General features: G+C 38.1%; 1 protein-coding gene across 4 annotated transcripts; it reads left to right on the top strand.

Moving 5' to 3' along the window:
- The first annotated feature begins 233 nt into the window (after positions 1 to 233).
- On the top strand, positions 234 to 27663 carry csnk1g1 (casein kinase 1, gamma 1). Of its 4 annotated transcripts, XM_058628855.1 has the most exons (14): positions 234 to 434; positions 7550 to 7980; positions 8286 to 8326; positions 9372 to 9441; positions 14373 to 14524; positions 18645 to 18879; positions 18991 to 19076; positions 19461 to 19545; positions 19705 to 19853; positions 19937 to 20044; positions 21253 to 21363; positions 23950 to 24056; positions 26380 to 26403; positions 27212 to 27663. In XM_058628855.1, exons 2-14 carry the CDS (start codon positions 7794 to 7796, stop codon positions 27264 to 27266), a joined length of 1410 nt encoding a protein of 469 aa, XP_058484838.1. In that variant the 5' UTR covers positions 234 to 434; positions 7550 to 7793; the 3' UTR covers positions 27267 to 27663. The 4 variants fall into 4 exon arrangements, with proteins under 4 accessions (XP_058484838.1, XP_058484840.1, XP_058484839.1 ...); XM_058628857.1 differs by lacking the exon at positions 21253 to 21363; XM_058628856.1 differs by lacking the exon at positions 26380 to 26403 and having other exon boundaries at positions 235 to 434.

Raw genomic sequence — 27663 nt, 5'->3', positions numbered from 1 at the left:
TATTAAGTTTAAATAATATAGTACTAAAAACTGTAAGTAAGTACTTGGGTAAATGCACATATTTTACTTTGTTTTTTAAGGTGCAAAGTGATTTATGGGTGTGATTGCATATATGCCTTTTATGTATATTTCATCATATCCATTAGAAGTTGCCATAGATAATTCGAATGCACCAGTTTGGTCTGACCTGGAAGTGTGCGTGGTGAGGCGGGCGGTGCCGTGTTTCTACATCCGGTGTGTTCGAACCTTACTCGGGCAGCGAAGGCAGACGAACAGCGAAGAATGGAGAGAGCTGCTAATGTCGCTCCGCTGATAGTGTGAAGCATCGTTAACAACAACAGAAAAGCTCGCCTCTGAGCTCCAGGCACCGCTGAACACTTGGCGTAGCAGATACACGCGTTTTGTCCGGTTCGTTTGGATTTATGACGTTGAAGGTGAGCTGAAACTCACGTTAGGTTGTAGGCTTTGGTTGTAAGCTAATATTTTTCGTGGCTAAAGGGGCTAATTTCCTTGTTGCGCTCGGACACAGCTGTCACCTACACATCAGTAGGTGTTAACTAAGGCGTTATCACTAACCTACACTACTGTCTGCTATATTCGCTGACTAACTCACGCGTATGTTTAACAATGAACTGTTTGAATCGAGATTTTTAGCAGGAGATATTATGAGCTTGAATCAGTCACTGTGGCTAAGTATTGTTTGGCTAATGTTAGCTTTGTGGCTGGGTTGTCTGTTTTGTGTGGACAGGCTGGAATGCTAACGTTGCTAACGTTTAGTTTGCTCACTAATCGATGTACCAATCACTAATGTTGGACTGCCAAGGCTGCCTTTGTCCGTGAAACTTTGGCGTGCAGTTGCCAACCCGCTTCCTTGTTTTGATTGAGCCGGAGGGCCTGCTGCTTTCAAAGATCGATCATTTTCATGTTACTAGGCACAACTGCCTCTACCTAACAGTCCCACACGTAGGTATGTAGTGTTGTCACTGCATCTTTGTGCCAGGTTTGGGATACACTTTAACTCAGTTAACTAAGGTCCCTTGTCAGCTTGGATGGAATGGAGAATTTACCTAGTGAATGTGTCATTATTGTCTAAAGTTGCACATGGCCTTTCGTGTTGAGGTACAATGTAAATATAATTTATCATGTCATTTATATTTCACTTCACAAGTTCAAAAGATGAAGATATATCCTAAAGCCTGTAAGGCTTCTGGTTTTGAATCAGTATAGTCAGTTTAGTATAGTGTGACAGTCTAGGCCACTTTTAAAGCTGATGTTGTATTGAGATACTGTATGTATTACTAGATCTACTATGTGGATACAATCCTAATTGCGGTTGACATCCTTTTTAAATATGTCCTACTGTAGGGAAACACAGGTAGGAAATGAATTCTGATCAATTAATTAAAATGTTTTAATAAATACAAACTACCAAATTCAGCACTGAACAAAATCATTGTTGTGTGAAGCATTTAACAAACTTTTCAGTAGATGGCCTTCCATCACTCGTTGTTATGGACATTGATTTGTGCTTAAAAACAAAAAACCCACTTGGAGAGAATCTTGAAATATTGCTTTTAAATTTTATATGCTTGAGAGAAGTGAACAAGTTGGCAAATTGGTAAAAGGTAAATGTGCTTTGGAAACAGATGTTGTTTATAAATGACATGACTGAAAAATCTTTATATAATATTTACTGCACAATTATTACCATAATAACTTATGGGAAGCAGCAATGAAATGCAATTGTGATCTGTTAATATTGCCTGCTTATCCTTTATATGGGTGATATGAACTTTAAAGTGTAACTAAATCCCCTTCTGCAGCTAACTCCGCCCAATGCCAGATTTTGAAAAATGTCAAGAAAGTAGGCTGAGACCTGAGTAAGGGAGAGGATGAGGGAAGGAAGGAGTGGAGCAGTAAGGGAGCGTGGACTGGTCTTGAAATCTGACTCTAAGCTGCAGCTGTCTAATGCTCACATGGTGGAGAGAGAAAGGAGACACAGCAACAGCTCCGGCATTTAAAAAGAAGGGGGAGGAGTCTGGGACAAAGAGCCTTGTGCTGATTAGACATGAGAGTGACACAAGAGTGTACCAGTGATGCAAGCATGGCCAATAACAGCCAATGGCATTATTTGTATGCAGTAGCTAGTGTTTGATCAGAGAAATTTGCACCAAGATCAACATATACCATTACTCGATACTCATATACACTGGTTTTCACCTGGGGGAAAAAGTGTTTTTTTAGTGAGCTAACTCGAAACCCTCAATAGGTTAGGCTGTTTGTCATTAATAAATACTCTCTCCCCACGGAACAAAGAGGTGACATAGGGTAGTGCAATGTGCAGGAAGTTGGCCAAAAGATGACATTGCCGACAGTAGCTTTAATTGCATTTTATTCATGTATATGTATGATATTATGTTAGTCATGCAGATTTTTTTTTTGGGTTAATTAATGACATGATAAAGTTGGGGTCAAAGGCTTACCCATCACCACACAGTATGTGAAGTTAATTACCACATAATGTTAAAACATTTACATAAGCTCTAATTTGCCTTTACAACATGGAAGATACACTTCTGCTGATTGTGCAGTGTCAGTAAGCTTAGATCGGCTCTTTTATTTAATATGAGAATGGATCCACGTAAACCTTACTGTTGGCTGCCTTTAATGTTTGCACAAACTATTAATTATCCAAATTCCCACCAGCTATAGTTTATAAGTCCTGGCTTTAAGGAGAGAGAGAGAGGCAGCTGTTAGCTGCCACTGCCACAGTAGGAGTCTGCACTGTTGGCAGGCCCCCTCTCAGGCTGATCTTTCCACTGAAGGTTAATCACTCCACTCAGTCAGAACCTTTATATTTCTGTTAAAATGAAAAGACAACATCTGCTTATAGTCATTTCTAATAGCTGCTAATCAGTCAGAAACATTTCAGTTTTCAGATTTTTTGATTCATGGCTGCACATTGTTACAGTATTGTAGCTTGTTAGTGCAGCCAAAGAGGTTATGTTTGTGCCTGCATTAGTCTGTTTTTCTGTCTATTTGTGTGTGAGCAGCATGACTCAAAAAGTTAAGAATAACATTATCTTGAGAATTAGCACCATGGTCAAGGAAGAAATATTAAATAGTTGTAATTCAGATATCACTTTGAATTCTTGATATTTTTTTTCTTTAAAAGAAAAATTGTTTTACGCTCTCTGAGTTGATATATTTTACAAACACTAAATCCCCGTCTCAGCATTTTAAGTGAGATGAGAACCACAAAATAAACCACTCTGCATATTTTCAGTTAAAAGTGCACTGAAGTGATACAGGTGATCAGCAGAAACTTGTCTCTAGTTTCAGTAATAATACACGTGTCCTGTTCATGCAGAAAATCATTTATTTTGAAGTGTAAATTAGTTGGATGAGCTTACAGTGGAGAAAGTCTGTTTTACTTGAACATAATTTGTATGATTGTTTAAAATACCTGCCTTCCTATACTGTTATATAAGGTTACCTTTCTGTTAAATAATTATCAAAAATGTTTCATAAGAAAAATATGTGGGGAACGTAAAATCTTTGAGTATTTTTTAGCATTTCATTTTTAAATGATTAATTAATCAATGGGAAATATGGGGTATGTCATCATACATTTTCAACAATATTCTTATACCATTATAAAAGGGAAAGATGTTTTGTTTTTTACCACGTGTATACTAATCTAGGCCAAAAATTGATGTCTGTTTTCAATAAGTAAAGTATTTTCCTATTAAGATAACACAACAGTTAAATGTTGTCTTAGCATTAATTCATCATTCCAAAGTTTGCTCTGTGTCTCACCTGGAAAGGTGTTTTGAAAAGTCAGAATTCAGTTCTGGTCTTGCAGCTCTGACAATATTGGTTACTTGTATTAATGGCTACAAAATACTTAAAACATAAGCTTGAAACTTTAACTATAGCAGAAAATACATGTGGTTTTGTACATCTTATCAAATTAGGGTTAAATGCTAAAGTGTGCTTGCTTATTTTAAGCAAAATGGGTAATGCCAACATGTACTTGAGTATTTGTCAACCGGTTGCAACATTTTCAATTGCTGTGGAAAAAAAAGAATTGCTGTTTTAAACCGTTGTGAAAAGAATGTTAAGCAATCTAAGAGTAAGAAATGTAAAAAAAACATTTAATGTTTATCTTCCTGAGAAACAAGATTACTTTTATACAGTGCCAAAAGGTGTGTGCACCTCAGACATGTCTTCATTTATCTGGAACCATGGCTTCTCCATTCAGATAAAGGCTGGGGATTCCCCGCGTTGCATCAAAACTGAAAAAGCCATTTGTGCAGACCACAGAACATTTCCAACACCTCAGTAACAGTCCAGTAGATTGCTTGAATTTGTTCTTTATTAATTAGGTGGCTGAGGCTGAGATGAATGTACACAGACAAATACATCTGTGTAATGTAATAAATTGTTATTTGATACAGTTTCGCCACAGTAATTATTAATTTTCTAAATTACATAGAGTAGACGCCCTTTAAGATAATTCAATCCACCACAATGCTTTGTGTGTCTGAAATAAGTCAACACCTCTAACACAGATAAACTGAAACCAAACACTTACACAGTTATTCATTTTAGTGCAGAATTATTTTATTTGATTGCATTTCAGTCTGCAGCTAAGGGTTATTTTCTTTACCTTTTGTAAAATAAATGAATCACAGTTATGTGTATCAGTAACCAAATTAAACGATATACAAATATCTATATCAGACATGTCTGGGCATGTTTCAAGTAACAGTGTTGCTCCAGTAATACAATCTAAATGGTAAAATAAATGACACACCCATAAAAGGGTTAAAGGAACATACATGGTAGCACCTGTAGCACAAGTGTTATTGTGCAATTCAGCATCAGTAAATACTGTAGCTTTCTGACTTTATTGTGAAAATAGCCACAAGTGAATGCTTAATATTTCATTTCTCCAACAGGGATGGTAAGAACTTAAACTGAAATGGTAACTGACCTCTGGGTATATTTATATCTTTGTCATTATTAATTGAAGTGTACAACTTCTTTGAAACATTTAATCAGCCCCAGTTTGTTGGATTTCAGGCATACTAAATGACTGATAATGAGGCTACCTAGTATCTGTTGACTGGTTATTACTAATCATGCCTTTCATACTTGAACAATGACCATAATGAATTCCATCTGGATCACAAAGTGTAATCTTAATGTTGTAGAAAGTACCCATTATATAAATATATAATAGTGTAGTAACATCTAGTAGTAATCTAAAGGTTGAAAGGCAAGCAGTATTACGAGATCAGGTATACTCCTGTGTGTTTGCAGTGATTTGTTTGTGACCACAGACACAGAGGTGTCAGGGCTCAGTGAACGGCAGCAACCACAGACTATTCTGGTGTGAATGGGCTGGACGCAGGTTTTGTGTGTTTGCGCATCCACTACAGCCTCTTGTTTGTGAAGATGGTAACCTGAGGAAATCTTAGCAGTGGTGCAACCCTGGATTAGGGTCGTCTACAAATTCTTATTTGCACAATGGAAACTGTTGGTCTTTGCTGCAAACCTCTTTTATAGCCATGTTGTTTTGTTGCTTGTTTTATGTAACGGCTACAGTGCACGGTTGCCCTTGAGCGCAAACGAGCCATCTTTGATGCTATGATCTGTGCAGGCAATACTGAGCATGAGTCATCCGGAAGCCCACACACAAATACTTTGACTAGCAGCCTTACTCAGAGATTACAGCATTGTCATGAAAACATGATTCGTTGTCATTTTTTTGTTGAAAATATAAAAGGTTAACTATGGCTCAAGCGATATTCATGATCTTACGATTGCCTAATCATATACAAAACTGTACAAAACTTTTTACATAACGGTCGCATGATTTAACATTTGCATGATCTTTGGGGGTTAACTAAACCAAAATTATTTTGGTGAGCACTTGACAAAAATCAGATCAATGTCCATCAAGTTAAGCCTTGGTGTCCTTGTGGACAGACATAGCTTTATATAATTGTTTACATAATATTTCCTGCTGATATTGTCCGCAGGCTGTAGCTGTGGGTGGTGGAGTGTCTTAGATGCCTTCACAAACTATGACTTGAGGTTTGTGTTGATGCTCAAACTGTTTTCTATAACAACTGTGAGCTGATAATTATCTTTTCAGCACAGCTGCGCTGGTACAGAGAGCGTCCACTGTCGACCTGTGGAATGATTTTCTTTAAAATTGTGTATACAACACATGATCATTAGCTTTGTTTACATGGACACAAGTAATGAGAATAAATGCCTGGTCAGAATAAAAAATATGTCATGTAAACATGCCAAACTGAAAGGTCTGATCCAATACAGCCCATTTGGAAACAAATTTCATTCCAAACGAGGCGGCTGGTATATGGTATATGATTGTCATTCGGATCGGTGTTCATATAAACGATCATGACTTCCTGGTTTGGTGCCATCACGTGTCTGATCTACTTAAAAGGGACATATTTCCATTTTGATATTGCTGTGTTTTCATTCCAAAAAAAAAAAAATAGTGAACCAGACACAAAAGTCACAGACACGGAAGAGGAGGGAAATGAGACAGATAGTGGACAGTGAGGGGACAAGCAGACACATGCAGCATTTCTTTACTATGGAAGTGAAGCTTCTTCTTTTTCTGGAGAATTGGACAATACTGTGTATGTCAAAATAGTTCATTCTGACGGATGCATGTACGCAGACCTCAATCGGATCATTTAATTTTGCGTCCATGTAAACGATGGGATTGTAAATTCTGAACAAATCTTTTCAGAATTAAGCAGTTTTGCACATGTAAACATTGCTTACCGCACTGCCAGTGCTCTTACTCCAGTCTAATCTATAATATTGTGTTTTGAGTCAGGCAGGCATTTTTTGTTTTTTTTCATCTTCAATTTGAAAATGTAGCAGAACCTTTCAAGTGGAATTGTCTTTGAGACATTATATTGTTTATATTTCCTTGTTTGTGAGACCAAATAAGATATTTGTACAGTTTTGGGTCTTTGTGGGAAAAAAAAGCTTATTCTTTTAGTGACATCAGGCAGGCTGTACATGAGATGTAATGCTGCCCTGCACAGTTGGATGTTCTCTGTCACTGTTCAAAGTTCCTCAACCTTTTCACTCTTCCATTCTGTATGAAAAAGATGAACCTCCTATAACTGTGCTCCTCTTATTCCTCCTTTAAACTCTGTAGAATCCCCAATACCATGTTCCATCTTCCAAAACTTAAGATCTTATCTCAGTTTTGTCTCTTTATATTTTTACATATAGACCAGTTGCGTGAAGAAATGCTAAAATGGGAAGCAGATGATTTTTCTCAATATTGAAAATGTAATTTAATTAAAAGAATGAAAGCCCCAGGTCAGCCAGTTCAACAAACAACTGTTGCTTTTTTCTTTTGAAATGACCACATGAAACAAAAGCATGTTTAATTGTTTCTGGATGTCCACTCTGGCACAAACCACCTGTGTGTTTTCCTGTAATTTCAGATATCTCTTTGACATATGCCGTCTTCTGTCCTCTGCAGGTCTTGCACCTTCTCCTTCCTGTGACAAATGTTGAGGCCAGAAATCAGTCTCTTCAACAACTGTTAGAGGCGACAGGGTGAGGACAAGGAGGAGTGTTGGTTAGCCGTACCAGGTTTTGTCTCATGAGCGTGACTGTGCCGTCCAGGCTCTGCCAGTGACCCGGGCTGTGGCTGTGGTGGGCCCGGCCCAGGAGGCCTTTTTGTACATCACTCCAGGCTCCCACTGACCTGTGCTGCCCACACCATGGATCAGCAAAGAGATAAATATGGTGAGCGGCCTGCCCGGAGCACGAAAGTTTCCCAGGGCAGCCGTAGTGGACACTCGTCACGACCATCTGGCTCTTCGAGCTCCTCGGGGGTCCTCATGGTGGGGCCAAATTTTCGTGTTGGCAAAAAGATTGGCTGTGGAAACTTTGGTGAATTGAAGCTTGGTAAGTTTAATTTAAAACTTGTGTTTTACGACAAAGTAATATGTCCTTCAGTAAAATACAGTGTTTGTTTGTTTGTTTGTTTGTTTGTTTGTTTTAACAGTTTTCGGGGGATGTTGAGTCAAGTCTATTGTCATATTAATTCTCTAATTCTTTTATGATGCTGCATTATGTTATGTTAGACGTACCATTCTCATGGTGCTGAAACAGGATTATGATTGGATCGTTTCTTTCACAGGAACTTTTTACAGTTGCATTTTCTGTGGTGAAGCTTATTTTCTAAAGCCAAATGCTTAATGTCATTTCAGGTAAAAATCTCTACACCAATGAGTATGTAGCTATCAAACTGGTAAGTGCACACTTTTTTCACATGGATGAACCAATGGTAAAAGATTAGCAGTGTATAAATTGATAGTAAGTTATTTTAAAAGATCAATAAAACTAATAGAGAACTTGAATGTTCATTTTATAAACATCACCTCTATTTTGTAAAAGGCAGATGCAAAGTACTGGATGTTCTTGATTTTTGAGGTGCATCTGAAATGTTACTAATATTTCATCATGTTTTTGTGTCACTGCCAGTAAGTTAAAATGAACTTTGTCCTTATTAAGTTTCAATTAATAACACAAAAAAATTACACAAAAAATTAATTCCATTTTATTCAGAGCCTTTTGCAGTTATACTAGATATAACTAGATATGACTTAAAATCACCAGTGCACCACAGCTGAAGTTGTGTCAGTGTGGTACAGAAAGATTGTTGCCTTAGTGGACTGATCTGAAAGAAAAAGAAAAGATGCTTGACTATAGGGCTGCAACTAATGATTATTTTTTGTAATCAATTCATCTGTCGATTACTTTTGTCGATTTTGATTTGGTCCATAAAATGTCAGAAAATGTTGCAGCCCTACTTGGCTATGTGTATCTTTCCAGAAGCGTTTGGACTCTAGTCATTCCTCCTGACTCTTGCTTTATCATTGCCCACTAGAGAGGTGGAATTTCAGTATCGCATTGTGCTCGCCAAGCCACATTCGTCACAGATCTAATGCTTGAAACGTTAGGCACTATTTTGGCATTGTTTCAAACTTTTTGTATGATATTAATTATTAGGAAATCTTCCTCATTGGACGAGATGTTTGGCTGCAACGTCTTTGAGAATAGTTGGGACAACTGCAAAATGGAGTCTGGTTGGTAGTTTTCCGGGATGGCTCACAGATTTTTTTGATAGATTTTTAATCCCAGCAGAAAGGACATAATTCAAAAGAGGCATTGACATTTGACATGCGTGTACCTGTCTTTTTATATGAAAATTAGATTCAAGGTGTTTTTTTTCTTTTCACTGTCACCATCATTGTCATTCACTGATCACTGGTATGCATTCATCTACTCTGCAGGAGCCAGTGAAGTCGAGGGCACCACAGTTGCATTTAGAGTACCGGTTCTACAAAACACTGGGAAATACAGGTAAGGTCAAAGATTTGTTCCCGACTGTTTTTTTGTGTATGGGCAAGTGTGTGACCATCATTTGACTGTTTTGGAAGATCAGCACTGAAGATTGCATCATTTTCACAACATGCGATTACTCCCCTCAGGTTACATATCAATATTGAGCTGCGTCAGCAACTTATTTCAGTCCCCAGGACTTTGTCTACATGACTGTTTGAATGCCTATATGCAAGGAAAGCATGAAGAGTGACCTTGCTTGTGACTTGCCTTGGATGCTATTCAGTACTATGCAGCAGTTGGTCCTTTTTCTGTTTATATTCTTCTTGGCAAAAAAAATGCAAAAGTATCTGCAAAGTATCTATCTTTATCTATCTATCTATAAGTTTTCTCCTTTATTAGTCTTCTAGTCAGGTTTCCATGTTGAGTGTCTGTTACTCAAGCACAAAAGACTTATATTAGCATATCCTGTCATCCAATAAATATATTTTTTATAATTGGTGTAGTATTATGGTATCTTACCTTTGTCCACACACAATTACCACTGGTAGAAGTTTCTCTACTGCACTGTGTGGTTCATAGCGTTGAACAGATATGTCAACACTAACAAAACTCTGCTCACATTACACTTTATGAGCCAGTATTCAAAATGGAAAACAATGCAATAATATTTTTTTCTCAACTTCTCCTACCTTAACTCTGCTTCTCGCAGACTTGTTTGTCATAAAAGATTAGTCACAGTCTGCTGGTCTCCCTGTTAGAGACACTGCGGACAAGAATCTTGTGAGAGTCAAATGACCATATCCAAAAATGAAATTAAGGGCATTTTTAGTCTAGGTACCAGAGGACATGGGTGGGGACTCTTCAAACAATAGAACAATTAAAATAAAATGTTTTTTTCTTTTCTTTTTGTTATTCATTGGTCCTCTGGTAAAAATGGGGAAAGTAATGTATAAATAATAAAGTTGTGGCAGTGACATTAATGCATTGAAACCTAACCTATTCATGAGTTCAAAGATTGATCAGCATTGTTTGTTAACAAACAATGGCCTTTTAAAAAAAATCATGGAAAAAAGTGATGTCTCAGTCACACACACAAATCAATATGAAACAGATTTTTGTAATGCATGTTCCATGGTGAGATTTTTGAAGGTCTGCATGCATATAAGATAACCAGACTCGGTGTATAATGGCTTGTGTTTTGCAAAGGCAAAGGCTGGAAAAGGCCAACTGTGCGGAAACTCATTAAATATTTAGAGAGTGGGTCTGCCTCTTAGTACTAACCTGCCTCTGTCCTCTCCTCCAGATGGGATAATGTGACCTCATTTCTTCTTGGCTGTGCACTGAGCCACGTTTCTCTCAGCCAGTGTTATTATCACAATGTCTGTGTGACACAGTCTTTATGAATTAATGTGGTTTGACTCAGATGCTTGGTCAGGTGTTTTTATCTGATGTGTAACCAGCCATTGCTTGATGTTAATGAGGAGGATTACATTTGGAATTAAATTTGCAAAAATATGTGCCACTGCAGTAAGAGCTCATCTCTGCTTTGACTTCACCTGATTGAAGACTATGAGTCGTTATTGTTCTGTTGAACTATTAAAGATATTGGCTGTCAGTTTTCACTCTACACCAGCTCTGTTATAAGGATGGGGATTTCAGGCAAAAGTGCTCGTCGACAGTGCCTGGGTATTATCCAATGCTTATTTGCTCTTCCATATAAATCAGAACAAAGAGTAGAACTTAAATAAAAAAGTCATGGTGTGACAAACTAGAAAACAGTTTATCAGTGGAAGTCATGAAATTTTACAACCATGTAGCAAATTAGAACATTAATGAATCAACCAAGATGGTTGTTTGTTAGCATGAGGACAAAAGTATCATTCTGCCCACAAGCTTTTCTTAGTGTCTACCATGTGAACATTTTTACTTCAATATGAAAATCATCTCCGCTGTAATCAAAAAATTATCTTCACAAACTCGAGTATCTACCTATACCAACATCAGTCCAATACTGTTATTTTAGACTTTTTAAACTATATTAACAACATTGCTAGCTATTTTAAGCTATTTCAAGAAAGACACAATTTTCCAACTGTATAATGTCAAGAAGAAATGAACAGCCCACAACATGACTCTGCTAAAATACTGTTGCTGATTTGTATTGACATTTTTATAGTCTGTGCATAGTAAAGCATGTGATGTATAGGATTTATGGATTGTAGCAGATTTGTAAAAATATATATATTTTGTCAAATATCCGATCCACTGAATTTTCTTTTTACCAATATTGGACCGATATTGAGTATCATGTCGGCTCATCCCTAATATCATCTCTATTTTATTGTTGAAATTGGCAGAAATTAGTTTCAATTGATAAAATCCCAAATAATATGAAGATAAAACCCTCATATGGCAGTCCTCCTGCATAGATTGTGTTGCTCTGTCAATTTTTGTCCGTTTTAGGTTTAAAACACTTACAAATCTACTACTGCTTTCAGTCATAGTTACAATGTATTTCATTGCATTAATGTAATCAGTCATAAGGTCATTGGTGATCTGAGTTAATTCTAAATTAAGTAACCATCTGCTGGGTCTGGAGCTGCAAATGGATGTAATAAAATGCATTTAACATAGGACTAGATTGACAATAAAACAACATGATTTCATTGACATAAAGTATCCCCTAACACGAATAAAGGATAGGCACATATGTCTGTCCAAAATTTTAACTGATCAGCTCCATGTTTATTTGAGTTTAGAGTTGAGGAACCAATCACTGATTGAAAAGATAAATCAAAGTGAAGAGTTGATCAGTACAATGTGGTCCATGTGTTAAACCATCTCCCCTTATGTCACGTTTCAGCTTGCATACAATACTAGAACATACATTTGCAATATAAAATCCATCTGTACAATAATATTGAAACTGCCTATCCTATTGACATATTATTGCAGCAGGTTGGTGAATCATGGGGTACACTTTGGACAATACCTCTTTATTACAGAGCTAATACATCTGTAGTAAGAAACACATTCACGTCAGTTTAGAGTCACAAATTCACATGACCTGCATTTCTAGGAACCGTGGGAGGAAACCCACACAGGCACACTGATGTAGATCAACACACAAAGGACCACACAGTCATCCCAACTTCTTTTCTGTGGCAGACTAAATTTTTTTCCCCAATAGTTATTATAAAGATATGCATACAGAAACTGCCATTTTAGTTATTGCTGTGCAACATGTGTGGCATTGTTGTTGAGAAAATGCCTTTCTGAGTTACACAGTTACAACATGAAATAGGTAACTCAATTTTAATTTTGGATGGATTTTTGTAGCCATTATTACAGAACAACCAGATCATCCAAATAAAACATCCATGCTCTGGACTTTTCAAAGATCCTATCACAATTTCAGGAAAACACCTGGTCTTTGGCAGCTGGTTGAATAATTCTGTAGTTTGGAGGGAGATATGAGTGATTATGGAACCTGACATGTTTATTCATTACAATTATGACTTGATCACAGCAATATATAGGGAAATGACAGAACTGATACATTTGTGTTGAGGAAAACCTTTTGTAGTTATAATTTTGATACCACATAACTATATCTTATTTGCCTGAATAAGTGACATGCTACTCGGGGTAATACTAAAATCCTACTTTAAATTATCCATCACTATTTAAATTTTAAATCTAATACAACTGCATAATATGTATACTATACATATGTAGGAAAAGAGGTGTGTTGGTCTGGTCTGTAGTGTAGTGTAATGTTTGATAGGATTTGAGATGTCATCTCTCACATGAACTTGGTACTTAAAAAAAAAAACTGCTGTAAAAGGTACCCACAAAATTGGCATCTTTCATCAAGGTTTGAGTCTTCTGTATAATTAGCACCATGGGGCGCATGCATTCAATCCCTGATTAAGGTTGTTTTGTTGACTATAATGACGGTTCTGCCATTGCTGGTTTTCCCTTTGTTAGTAAAAAGCTCGAGCAGCCTTGTTTTTAATTGAGCAGACATTTTCCCACTTATTTAAAGTATATCTCTAATCTGACACGTTTTAGGCCTCCTACAGACAACCAGGGTTTCAAGGCACTCATTCCTTTGGTATAATTAACAACCCACAGAACTGCATAATGGTGTCCAGAAATACAAGATGGAGCACTACATGACTCATTCAAGCCCATATGCTAGCTGAGAGCATGTGTGCCCCCTGTCATGTCTTACTGTGTGAACTATAAATGTGTTAGCACAACACACCTGGATTGGTATTCTTTGTACTCTCCTTATATGACTTAGAATACAGTTTTAAACGCTCAGAAAATAATTAAATACCACTGTTTTTGAGGCTCTAATGAATCCACTGTACACAACCTTCCCAGTGGAAGGAAATTGGGCTAGTCACGACCCTGCCGTAAAGCTGTGGTGGAGTTTTAATAACCAGATAATTAAAAAGATAAAAAAGAGTTGCAGACCAACGTTTATGGTGAATTTCAGTTTTAGGTTAATGTTTTACCTGTGATCTTTCTCTGCTCTCTGTCCTAAGTAACCTCATGGTGACCCTCCTGTCTGTCCAGGCTCATGGTTACCTTGAAACAAATTTACAAATATCATTATTCAAGAGAGGCAGCAATAATAAACACTGCTGCCACCCAATCTCTGGGAATCCCCACTAAGAAATACAAGTGGAAAAACCTGAAGACATATTCTTGCTTTTATCATCCAATTGTTGATGTTTACTTTTCCTCATGACAGTTCGCTATTAACTTTCAAAGCTATTAACAATGGTCCTCTTGTTTAACTTTGTACTTGCAAACTCATTATACTCATAATAAAAAATTGTCATTACTTTGACAAATAAAGACAAAAGTACAACTTTGTTGATATGTTTGTGATTTTTATCTCTTATAAAAGTAACCCTTTTCTTTTTGTATTTTAGCAGAAGGAGTGCCTCAGGTGTTTTACTTTGGGCCCTGTGGGAAATACAATGCCATGGTTCTGGAGCTGCTGGGCCCGAGTCTAGAGGACCTCTTTGACCTTTGTGACAGGACCTTCTCACTGAAGACTGTCCTAATGATAGCAATTCAGTTGGTGAGTTCACATTATTGTGTGACACATTAAATTATTTTTCAAATGAAATGTACTTATTCAATATGACTGCTGTAATGTCAGTATTTAAAATGTGGGAATTAAGTCCACAGACCAAATCAAACAATCAAATGATAGTAAATTTGATTTCACTATGGGAATGTACTACAGCACATTAACATGTCATGCTACACTCAACACTGTTGCCATGTTCCTCTGTTATTATTACCTCCGGCCTCTAAGGAGGCTATGATTTTGGCCACATTTGTCTTTTTGTCCATAAAAGAGTAGTCAAATTTTAAAGAGGCCATAGCCTGGAAGTGCCAATTAACGCTGCGTTTGGGTGTGTATCTGTGTCATTACCTCGTCTATGAAGCCCTAAAAGTCCTTAACAATCAGTTCAGCCACTGCTGAGAGCGCAGTTTATTGTTTTCCTGAGATCTACAAAGCGGCAAAGCACTTCCGTTGACTAATGACATCACTGGCGAATCTCACCAATCCTGTAAACAGCAGCACCTCCTAGTCTGGGCACTAGAGTCCGGGCACATCCGGGAGATGTACTTTCAACCGTAGAAGAAGAAGAACTACTCTCGCTCTGCTGAGCATATCGGTTGAGAACATGTTAAAAAAAGGTTCAGCGAGTGTTTGCTTTGTTCTGGGTTGTGATAAACAATACCAGGCTCTCCACAAGCTCCCCACCAATGAGCAAAGAAAAGCTCGGTGGATATCTTTCATATTTGATGGGAATATCCCTGCTACATTTCCCAAATACCTCCATGTATGCGGCAACCACTTCACATAGGATTGATACACAAATTTCAAATGGTCGACTGAAGCCCTGAAAGTTCAACTCAAAATTGACTAGTCAAGGGGGGGGGGGCAGACGGCTCTAGAAGCGTTTTGCATCTTGTGCATCTACGCAATATCGTAGTGCATAATTTCCGAAAATATACTATATTCTATAGTATACTATACTACGTTGATATCAGCGCGATATCAACAATGAAGGAATATTTAGGTTATTTGTCTCTGTGCATGTCCTCGCCTAGAGCGAGACTGAACATAGGAGCTCAGCTTCGCGGCTGAGACACAAATAGATCGCTGCCATTGTTGCAGGCAAGTGCGTCTGCAGTTAAAAAAACTAAACATTGGTTATTAGACTAAAACATTGAAATATGCCAATTCTACAGTTTAATCATGTACTCAAAACGGATGGCGCAACATAACAAGGACAAGTTAGCTTACCGTTTTTATACGATATGTTTTTAGTCGAGCTGTGATATGAAAACTGTTGCTGGCAAACTTTGCATTTGACTTTTTTATTGCCATCTATTTTTGTAAAATGCTGCTACACTGCTGATGTCTTTGACATGGATGTTAGAGGAGGACTGACGGTAGCTCAACATTAAATAAAACCACCAGACGTTCTGTAGTCTTTCTGTCTCCTGTGGGTTGAGCTAATCCAAAATACTGAAAACAAGGGGGGTGTTCTCTGCAGACACGCTGTGATCTGTGGAACAGGCTAAGCTACACGCGTTCGCTCGTGTTTCATTTGCATGTATGTGTTTATCATCTCAGTAACCACAACGTTATCCAAGCTACAGGTGTCCTGCAGCAGTCTTTGCGATGGAGGTGGTTCACTTGTCATAGTGTCTTCTGACTCTGGGTCAGACTCCGGATCAAATGCGTAAGGGATTACGGCGAGGGGTCGTGACGACGGCATTACTCAATGTTTTGATAATTGCTAGTGGTGCATCTGCCTTTCCAGAGGGGGAGCTGCGGGTCTGAGAGCTGACGTGCCAATTACGTCACTTCCAGGTAACTGGCCAATCACAAGACTGTGGGAAAGCTCTCGTTGGCTGGCCAATCACAAGACAGTCCGTGTTCTGCGGGTGTGGTTTTGGTCTGAAACAGCGCCAAAGTAAAGGATTTGGATTTATATTTGTAGTTAATGACCCAACAAAGAAATTTTGGAGATGATTTAACACAAATCTTGATGGAGGTTTGGACTCTCTAAGTGTTGTCTCTAGTTAGAAATATTTTGTTCTTAGTAAGTGTTTGATTAATTACTCAATACTTTCTTTCCACAAAACAAACAAGAAAATATATAAATGTGAGATAAATGGACTAATATGGAAAATGTTTTCTCAGATGACAAGTCAACTTTAATCACTTGACAGCTGAGTTTACTGTGCCATTTACTTACTCTGGAATAGCTAGTTATTTAGTGCCCGTTCACAGAGTATTAGGGCCACATTGAGAAAGAAAAAAATTTATAGACTTCAAGAAAAAGTCGTAAATTTATGAGAATGAAGTCTTAGATTTATGAGAATAAAGTCGTAATATTCTAACCTTTTGTTTTAGAAGAGGAGAGTTGTTAAAATGAGGGCTCTGAAGCATTTTGTGGAATTGTACTATAGGTTTGTGGAGGGGGAAAATAGCTGGTCCACTGCAGGGTTATTGGTGGATGTATCAGCAGGCAATTCAGAGGGGATTTGTGGTTTTTCAATAAACAATCCAAATTTATTCTCACAATTTTAATCTCGTAAATTTCCAAGACTTTATTCTCGAAGTCTGATTTCTTTTTTTTGAAATCCGTTGCGTCCACGCGGAGACTTGTTTTATATACTTGTGACTTTTGGTCAAATTATAAGGCCAAGCGATGAACTTTTTTAAGCCCAAGACAGAGGGCATCTCGAAGTGAAACAATCACCATACATCATTTGACGTTTCACAGTAGTTGATGATTGAGCTGTTGTATAGTGTCCTGCCATCTGTATGTAGAACAGATGGTGAGTTGGGGAACCAGAGCAGAGTCTCGTGTTTCTCAAGCTGCAAATGAGCAATCTGTCAAAAACCTCGACCCACTTATGGCATTTTATAGAAATTAAAAAGATGAATAAGAAATTGTGTAGTTGTTTGTGTAATAAATAATAAAAATGATCCACTATATCAGTCTTACTTTTTAATGGGTTGCCCTAGTAACCAACATGTTAGAGCATGTTGGCTTGCACTTTAAAACTGAAGGAATTGTAGATACTTTCAATCTGTCTCTTTCAGGTCCATGAACGTGACTTTCTGACTTTGACTCGTCATAAGAGTTAATGTTATATTACTCATAGTATAGGTCATTTATATGAATATACTACTTTTGTGGGATTTTTAGTTCTAGGCTCACACCCTGTCCCCGAACACAGAGTTTTATTATCTATCTATTAAAATGGTTTGGCTTCACTGTGAAGAGCTGTGACACCGTCCATCTTCATTTACAGACATGTGGCATGTTTCCACCGGCTCACCTCACCTCGCCTCAGCACGGTTAAGTTGCGTTTCCATAGTATCTGGCACCAGATACGTTTTTTAGTCCCTTCTCTGGCAAGGTTCCAAGCGAGCTGAGGTGATAATATGTGTGATGTCACCAGACTGCCGGCCACTGATTGGTCAGAGTGTCGACACTAGAATCAGGCAGAACAATGCCGTACTGTAGATCAGTTAAAAAGACTTATCAATCCTAAAAACGTCGGTTAATCTCCACAATTACCAGGGAAATGTCTAAAATCTAAATATTTAACAGAGGACTCTGGTGTATCAGCACTGCTGATTGCGAGTGGCATCACAAACCCTGCCGCTGTATTTCATGTCGGACAGAGTCTGTGCTCCTGTCCTGGAGGAAATACTGAACAAATAGTTTTAATTAACTGATTGTAATGATTCAGTTACCCTGATGACAACTGCTTTACAAGTCATTAGTCACTAGTTTGTGTGTAAAACGAAGTTACCGCAGTTTCATGCAGCCGCGCAGCGATGACTCCGCCCACGTTAAGTAGGCACTATTTTTGTAGTGGAAAACCAACCTAAACCGTGCTGTGGCGAGCTGGGACCATATGGGCCATTGGTCAAACCAAGATATGATCTTGGTTTGTAAAAATGCATGGGACGGCCCTGGGAATTTGCAATAATGCTGAAAGCATTGTTTCAAGAACAGTGTTATTTATGATGACATTGAAAACGTTTCTTCAGCTGAAATGTCATTGTTGTTGACTGTGTTGCCTTAATTGTGAGCATACATGGTTTTTGTTGATGTTTTAATGTTTTGATGACTGTGCTGTTTTCTTCCCCCCAGATTTCTCGAATGGAGTATGTCCACTCTAAAAACCTAATCTATAGAGATGTAAAACCTGAAAACTTTCTCATTGGACGGCAAGGAAATAAAAAGGAACACATTATCCACATCATTGACTTTGGCTTGGCCAAAGAATACATCGACCCTGAGACCAAAAAACACATTCCATACAGGGAGCATAAGAGTTTGACTGGCACTGCTCGGTATATGTCCATCAATACACATTTAGGCAAAGGTACGTTTAATTTCATTTTGTTTTCTTTGTTCTGTAATTTCTTTAATTTTTGATCTTCATTCTTCATTTTTGAACTTTCTCAGTAAAATGTTATGAAATCTATTTAAACAGAGCAAAGCCGGCGAGATGACCTCGAGGCCTTAGGCCACATGTTCATGTATTTCCTTCGTGGGAGTCTACCTTGGCAAGGACTAAAGGTAGGCCAGGTGCACAGTGTTTCCAAAGTCCACGAGAGAATTTGATTCAACCAGATTAATACATTTAAAAATGCATTTTAAAACTGTCTGTATCTTTAAAAAACATTGGCATCATTACAAGTGAAATGAAATAATCAATCAATATATTTAATAACCTCAGTTTCACCTCAGCAGTAAGAAATGAGGCCACAACTTGTACATTGTACATTGGACCTTAAACGCTGGTCAATTTAGTGTCATCCAGTAGACTGTTCAGTCAGGATTTATTATTTTCTTATGAAATGTCTATATTAGGAATTAAGAACACTAAGAATGTTTTTGTTTATATAATTCTGCTTAGTGCTTATCAGAACACCATGTTGTATGTTTTTCTTTCTGCTGCAGGCCGACACATTGAAAGAGCGATACCAGAAGATCGGAGACACAAAACGAAACACTCCCATTGAAGTCCTCTGTGAGAACTTCCCAGGTACACACATGGCTGCAGTTTACAAATGGATCAGGATGTACAGCTTAAAAATGATCATAATATCATTGAATGTGATCTGACCATAGTAATTGTGCAGCATAGTTAGAATTATGTTCACAATGTTAAAGGGTTAACCATTATCTATTTATTTTAAAACAGAGGAGATGGCCACCTACCTGCGATATGTGAGACGATTGGACTTCTTTGAAAAGCCGGACTATGAATATCTGAGGACTCTATTCACTGAATTGTTTGAGCGCAAAGGATACACCTTCGACTACACTTATGACTGGGTTGGCCGGCAGATAGTAAGCACCACATTAACTCATCAAGTCAGTGAACACACTAGTCTTGAGCAAACTGCCTGACTACGTTATTATTTTCCCCTCAGCCGACACCTGTGGGGTCTGTGCACATAGACTCTGGAGTGTCTGCTGTCACAAGAGAGAGCCACCCTCACAGAGACCGGCCCTCGCAGCATCAACCAATCAGAAATCAGGTATGTTAGGCGATGTTCTTAGACATGGGCATGTGTGTATGTTAAAGCAAAGAAAACCCTGCACTACAACATGTATACATATACAAGGATGATGTTTACACACACCATTTGCCTGCTTTCAAAGATGTTCATTGAGTGGTGACCTTAAATCTTTTGGTTGTTTTGCATAACCCCAGTTCTCTGAGAACCATGACTGTGAGTGTCTCTCTGTGATCATGGTATAGAAAGACACTATGGTAACACCTCTAGCTTTGTATCAAACAAATGCTAGGAAAAATAACTCAAATGTGAATAAGGGAAGTTTCAACACAAACATAAACAACATTGTCAACAGAGAGTTAATCGAGGTCAGTTACAGCCAGGAGGATTAGTCCATTCGTTCCAAAACGGATCCATTATTTTTTTTAAACCATTAATCTCTGTATTCTTATTTGGGACATTGTAAAATGAATTCTGCTCATTGAAAGTATCCCGCAACTGGGCCAAAACACAAATTCTAATTAAAGAGTTTGAAGCTTATAAATTTCCATTTCAATTACAAACATACTGGCTGTAGCACTGATACCAGGGAAGCTGGTATCTCAGTTTAACATGTCTCCTTAATCTCTGATGACATATAATTGTCATTTTATGACTTAATACAATATGGATTTAAATGTAATTTATTAAATAATGATGAAACAATAATAATTTTCTGGTCAAGTTGTCACTGCAGGTGTATTTCTGCATTTCTGGTCAGCATTTCCAAGGGACTACAGTTCGTCCTTGCGTCTGATTTACTTATGTTTCGGCATTTTGTCGTCAAGTGTCAGGTTTCACGTTTTCAATTCATATAAAATTTGGGTGAATGAAACTTTGAAACACATCCACGGATTAAAGATTTTAAAAGCCTTTTCCAGTGATGTCACTGCTGAATGCGCTTAATATCTTGATAAAAATTGTAGACGTAAGATCTTACCTCCATTTGAAACCAGGCTCATTAGTTTCTGTTTCAGTTCTGTGGCTGAATCCTTGCTTTGATTTTGATTCACTTTGATTTTGTTAATTTTTTTGCCTTTCTTCATTTCTCATGATGCTGCTTTGCATGGTACCTGGCTTTGCACACCTACATACCCATCTTTCCTAACACAATTATTCCATCACCCCCCTTCCCTCTTCAATTGCAACACCATTACCACCTACCTCCCATCACCGACGCCCCTGAGCAGACCGCAGCCTCAGATCGACGAGGAGCATGGGAGCTGCAGCCCACACGCCAAGCAAACTCTTCCTATTTGACCTCTCACCTGGCAGCGGACAGGCACGGGGGATCAGTGCAGGTATACACCCCTCACCTGATCAGCAGCCCCCATCCAGTCTCTATGGAGTCAGATCTGTCTCACAGGATCAAATGCAAAGATGTGGCCTGTAAACAAGAGGAAAAGAGCAAAAAAGGACTTTTCTTGTATTTATAAATCAGTGTAGAGGCTGCACTTTAGCCTACAACTCAATATTGAGTTGGTCAGCCTTATTTGAGAAATGTGGCAGTTTTGTTTTAGGGCCCACATTGTTGTCAACAAACTGCCCCATCAACCCTACAAACTATTTAATCCTCAGAAATTTACCTGAAATTACTCTTCCTATTGATCAGAATGGAATCAATGACAAATGAATACAAACCATTGCTGTTCACGTGTCAACTTACTTTTACTCTTCCTGGTTAACATTAGTTTTGATTTGTTTGTGAGACAGATCTACAACCATGCACCCTTCACCCTTTTACCCTGGCTGGGAAATGTTATTTTTCTGCACCACCATGTGTGTGTCATCTGGTGCAGCCCGCCACAGATGGTGATTTAATTTTAGCTTTATGAGCAGCAGTCGTGGTAGCGGACTTTTGATTTCAGGTTATACAACTCTTTGTGGTGCTTGGAAATTCCTCGCAAGATCACAAAGGCTCTTGCATGGCACGGAGACCTGGCTTAGTTTGCTAAGTGCATGCTCTTAAGTCGTGAAGGGTCATTGTGCATAAAGGAATGTCTTGGTTGAAGTGAACGCCTTGCCATTATCACATTGTCCCTCTCTAGTAATTTTGCATAGGTGTGTACAGTGAATGCTTTAGTAACATGGTTCTCAAACTGTGAGATATGTACCACCAGTGGTACACAAGCTTCCTCTGGTGGTACTCTGGAGGAAAATCAGAAATACTGTTCTACAGGCTATGTGATCAGAGTGGAGCTGAGGACTTAATTTTCCTCACCTAATTTCGCTATAAAGTGTCTGAAGTATACATAAGGAAGAGGAGGAGGATCATGAGAGCGCAAATGATCTGTTGGGAATAAATCTGCCTCCTGTGAAAAGACTTTGCTCGGCCTATTTACACCACTGTATTTTCACGGTGGTGATAATGGCGTTCCTTCAAGTGCTCAGTATTTTCTCAGGTGGTACTTAGTATAAAAGGTTTGAGAACCTCTGCTTTAGTCAAACTAAATGCCATTAACTTTGAAACAGTGTCTGACAGACAAATGTGTCCAATATTGAAAAAGAAAACCTCAACCAAAATGTCCGCCAGACCCATGAAAGGAATTTCTTTAGTGGTTCTTGCAGACATTGTGATCAGCTGCACACCAGCCGTCATCCCACACTCTCTGTCTTTCAAAGCACAGTTATAATCCATCTGTGCAAAGTCGAGTGGCTTGTGGTAGCTGTACTGATTTGGTAAGACGTTAACAAGTCTTTCCCTTAATAGTGTTTCAGTATCTGGCAACTACTTCTCTAGGCGTTTTTATGCTGTTTCAACATGTTTGGCAGTCGATCTGATTTATTATGCTGAGATTTACAAAGTTAAACACTGTATACACCTGTGTACACTTGTCTTTTTACAATAATGATGTTATTTCTTTTACAGGTTAATGGTTTATCAGATGCTATAATGTTGCGTTTTCTATTTTTCAGGAGACCGCTTTATTGTTGTAGAGATTACATCTTATTTATTATTTTAGAATATAATTTAAACATTTTTTTACCAGAATCAAAGTTTGGACTCTGTGTGGACACATGGATACACAGCTCCTTTTATTATTAAACACACAAATTATTAAAAATTAGTCATTTAGAGGCTGTATTCATATACTACTATTATACTATTTTCATTTCATATAAAACCAATCTTTGTCCAGACGAGTGCTTTAGTTCTGTTTCAGAAGTCATTTGCGTCCAAGCTACTACGCCTAGTTTTCAAACCAAAAACAGAGCCAACAGCGTTTTTAAATCACTAGGGTAATGTGGACGACAAGCACATCCAGAGCAAAATTTATGCATTTTAAAACTTGAACAGAGTAGTATGATGTACCACTCCTACACCCTCCTACAAAACGAGTTCAAGATGAATAAATATAATGCAGACTTGGAGAACAAATGATTTGCTTACATTTTTTTGTCCGGTTATGTTATGATCTCTAGATGTGCCTCCATTTCGTGTCTTCCATGTCATGGCGTCTCAAACTCCACCCACACCTTTGAATTTTACTTACCAAATGTCCTGTAAAGTGTGTATGTGGAGCAAGTGAACATTTCTGACTCTGAAAACTTAATGCAGGGAGTCATCCCAACATAAAACAGTGCACACTGGTAGCAAACTTTAAAAAGCGACTGATGCCAGCAAACAAAAGCCTGAAATAATACAAGCCATTTATATTCTTTCTGATTTGTTTTTCTTTGCTCCTGTCATATTTGTTTTTCTCCAGCAGAGATGATGAAAGTTGAGTGACATGATGAATGCTCTTGTGTTTTCTTTACTGCCTCAGCAGTACATGTTATTTGTTTTCCCCACATTAACTTTCGATCCATCGTGCTGACACATCCTCTTGTGAATTAATACAAAGGATCAATGGGTTGATGTGAAATAACACCCATCTGTGCCACAGGTGGTGAGTTCAACCAACGGGGAACTGAATGCAGACGATCCACTGGCAGTTCATTCCAATGCTCCGATTACAGCTCAGGCAGAGGGGGAAGTGGTCGACGAGGCCAAGTATGTGTCATACACCCGACGCACCTCTCCTCCGTGTCCATCTGTTGCTTCCTCTCTTTCCCACTCTTCCTCTCTTTCTCTCTCTCTTGCGCCACCTTTTCTAATGCTGTGGAATTGTGACAGCCCCCACACTCAGCTGTCACCTGCTTCTGCCACTGTGACCCTCTGTCTGATTGTGTGTGTGACCACTGACTGTCTATATGTTTTTCTCTCAACTAGAGCTGAAACAATTAATTAATTAATTAATCGATTATTAATCAATTACTAAATTAATCGACAACTATTTTGATAATCGATGAATCGCTTGAAGCATCATTTTTGATTGTTTAAGCTTCTTAAATGTGGATATTTTCTTTTCTTCTTAATTTCTTTACTCTGGATAACAAAGAAATCATTAAAAGTTAATTATTTTGTTTTGTGGACAAAACAAGACAGTTGAGAACATCATCATTTCCAGGTTTGACGAACACTGATCACTATTTTTTAAGGTTTTCTAATATTTTATGGACCAAGCGATAAATCAACAGATTTATCAATTATGAAAATAATCGTTAGTTGTAGCTCTATTCTGTACTACTTTAGGTTATGAAGAAACCGTTGTCAGTTAACTTGTTAGTCAGAGCTCATGCAGCTTCTCACACCTGAAGCAGTCGTTCATTAACAGAAGCTCCACTTGCAACCACTGATGAAGTCACTTCAAGATATAATATGTAACATTTCATTTAAAATATCTATGAACAGCTAATGCTATATATTTTCTTGAGTTGTGTACTTGGATAAAGCCAAAATGTTCCATAGAAATCCAAATAAAATCCAACTAAAGGACCATTTCATTAATTTGGTCATCTGCTTTACAGAGCTTCTGTTTTTTTCGTACATATACTTTGGCTTTGAAAATCACCACAAATATACTTTTAAATGCCCTAATTCCTCTCCTGTACTCATATTTAAAGGGCTAAAATCCAGGACTCTTCAGTATGAAGCCATGCATCTGTTGGTCCTGTAAATTGTTCACAATCGTTGGGGGAAAAAAGAAACCAGGAACAGAAACGCTACAGTGCTTTGACTTTGAAACAGGAACAGGACATGTTTTAATGTTTATCGTTGAGCAAAGCATACTATTCCAAGGCTTCCATATTTTTAGTGAAGGAGGACATTATCTTGAACTGACTGCTGTTTTCCAGCTGCACTATATCAAGTACAGGGCAGCTTGGTTGTTCCTTGTTGTGTGGCTAAAGAAAATGAATCCGTAGCAAAAAATATCAACATTTAAGCAAAATGGACTCAAGTTGTCCTGTGTCTTAAAAGTGCATGTTCACATTTATGCCTCAATAAATTGTATATAGCGTGACAAAAACAGTACCAAAGCTCTCTTGGTATTGTAGTAAAAGATATTGCAGAGATTTTCCATCTTTTCCCAGCGCCAAAGCCACCGTAAAACTGTGTTCCCTTCCTCCTTCCAGTTCACACAATCGTTTGAGGTGATGATTGGTGTGTTTCCTGCCGCTCTCGTTATTTCTGACGAATATTAAGTGTTGCCTGTTTTATGTTTAATTTACATTAATGGACTGAAAGGTGATCCTGAGTGTCACACACGAATAGTTTCCTTCATTAATATACAGTTATTAAAACCGGATTAATGCATCTTCCGGCTTACGTACAGTAGTTGTGCAGCACACTTACGTATACTAGTTTTTATATTAAAGGGCTGTTTATTGAACACTTGTTACACATGACTTGTTTCAATTCAATAATTTATAGGCGTAGTGTGGAACATAGTGATGATACAGCAAATTATGTGATTCTTGGAAAATCTTGCAGAATCTTAGACATTTGTATTCTCCCATACAGCCCTCCTGCAGAATGTCTGGACCTCAGAAAATGTCTCAAATGACCAAATAACTCTGGTTAAATGTTCCCTGCAACTGATTTGCACATTCTTTACATTTTTTTAACATCAAAGTGATGTGCCCATATCTTTAACATTAGCTGTTACTTTGCCCACAAACAGAAACATCCCAGGATTAGATTTACCAACATGGGAAGATCCCTTTCTATCACTGTAAATGGTACATTCTGAAATGCTTTAAAGACATATTGACTTGGTATTGTGAAGTGACGTATGAAGCTGCCGAGTAGATATTTTGTAATCCTACCTTCCTCTTTTAACCTCTCAAACTCCCCTCTCTGTGTTCACCTGTGTCTTGTTGATGTTTGTGTGCATGTCAGTGTGGCATGTGGCCAGTTCCATCATCTTGGTCTTGCTGTATTAATCTATCTTTCTTTTCTCTTTACGCTCTTTCCCCTCTCTCTTCTTCTGTAGCTGCGTGAAAATGCTCAACCTGTGGTGAGTCCCTCTCTGCTCGTCCACATCAGACTCATGGGACAGGGAGTGGACCAAAAAGGAGTTAGATGTTAGATGTTAATTAGTCGTCCTAGTCTCTTGCTGGCTCAGCAGTTTAATGTACTCCTGGCTGAAAGGAACACTGTCTGATTATGTGTACTTTCAAGTCTCTGCCCCCTTTTTTCACCAGAGCTTTGAGAGCTGGCATGCAAACTTAAAAGTTTGAGCTGACATCATTTCAGTGCCGAAACAATCAAGAAAATTAGTACTATCATATAATTTAACCACACAAGACTACATTTGTTATATTTAAGCTCTTTTTGCAGTATATTTTCCTTGAGTTACAGGCCATTTAACTCTAGTTGCATGACACACTGTAATTTATTATTTTAAGAGTACCCAGTCACTGTCCTATGTTTTAATCCACAGCTTTTCCCCCCTTGTCTTTGTATGTGTTTATCGATCATTCTTATGCTCTTTGTGTGCACCGCTCCATTCTTATACATAGAAGTAGTCCATTTATTTTTCTTTTCTTAAAAATTGTGGGAGGTGAACTTAACATGCAAACATTCGGTGCGTGGAAACAAGTTCATCTTGGCCTTTTTAATGTTAATGTGTTGCCAATCAAAACCTTTGGCAGCCGCAGTTTTCGTTATTATGATTCATGTATCTGTCCAGCTTTGTTTACTAGGGTGAGGCTCATATTTAACCAAGTAACTGAAGCAGGCTGTTTGAGCGTATTCTTTCTTTTGCCTCATTAGAAGCCATTTTCTCATCCACATACCCACTGATTGTGTGCTTCTGTCTGCAGGTGCTGCTGTTTCTTCAAGCGAAAACGAAAGAAGAACACGCAGAGGCACAAATGATCGTCCACCACTGGCCCGAAATGTTCTGAGTGTCCGGCTCAGCTGATTGTGATTCCAGAAATCAACAAAGGTCCCATTCAGAATCAACCAAGGGAGACGACAAAAAGATCTCGATTTGAATTTTCCTCTCTAAGGAACAGTTTAAAGGGGTCTGAGATGTTCAAGAGGCTCGTGTCTTTTGATTGGAGTCCTATTCAGGAGACCTATTTGTTGGATTTTTGTCAGGGGATAATCTTGTTTTGCTTTTTAGTTTTCATTCACTCCAAGATGCCCCACATTTGTATTTTTCTCTCAATGTTTTTTTTTTTTTTTAAATGTGTGTTTATTGGCTGTGCTGTTGCAAGGGCAGAGACCGATCTTCCTGCGTGGTCTTGCCACCTCAACCTGTTGCATACTA

This window comes from Solea solea, chromosome 5 (genome assembly GCF_958295425.1).
Source record: "Solea solea chromosome 5, fSolSol10.1, whole genome shotgun sequence".
Classification (NCBI taxonomy): domain Eukaryota; kingdom Metazoa; phylum Chordata; class Actinopteri; order Pleuronectiformes; family Soleidae; genus Solea; species Solea solea.
This window is presented reverse-complemented; position numbering and strand designations above follow the sequence as displayed.

Coding starts and splice junctions, on each gene's coding strand:
- csnk1g1 (XM_058628855.1), top strand. CDS start 7,794: ATGGATCAGCAAAGAGATAAATATGGTGAGCGGCCTGCCCGGAGCACG. Junction 8,327..9,371: donor AGTATGTAGCTATCAAACTG/GTAAGTGCACAC, acceptor TCTACTCTGCAG/GAGCCAGTGAAGTCGAGGGC. Junction 19,854..19,936: donor ACTGGGTTGGCCGGCAGATA/GTAAGCACCACA, acceptor TTTTCCCCTCAG/CCGACACCTGTGGGGTCTGT.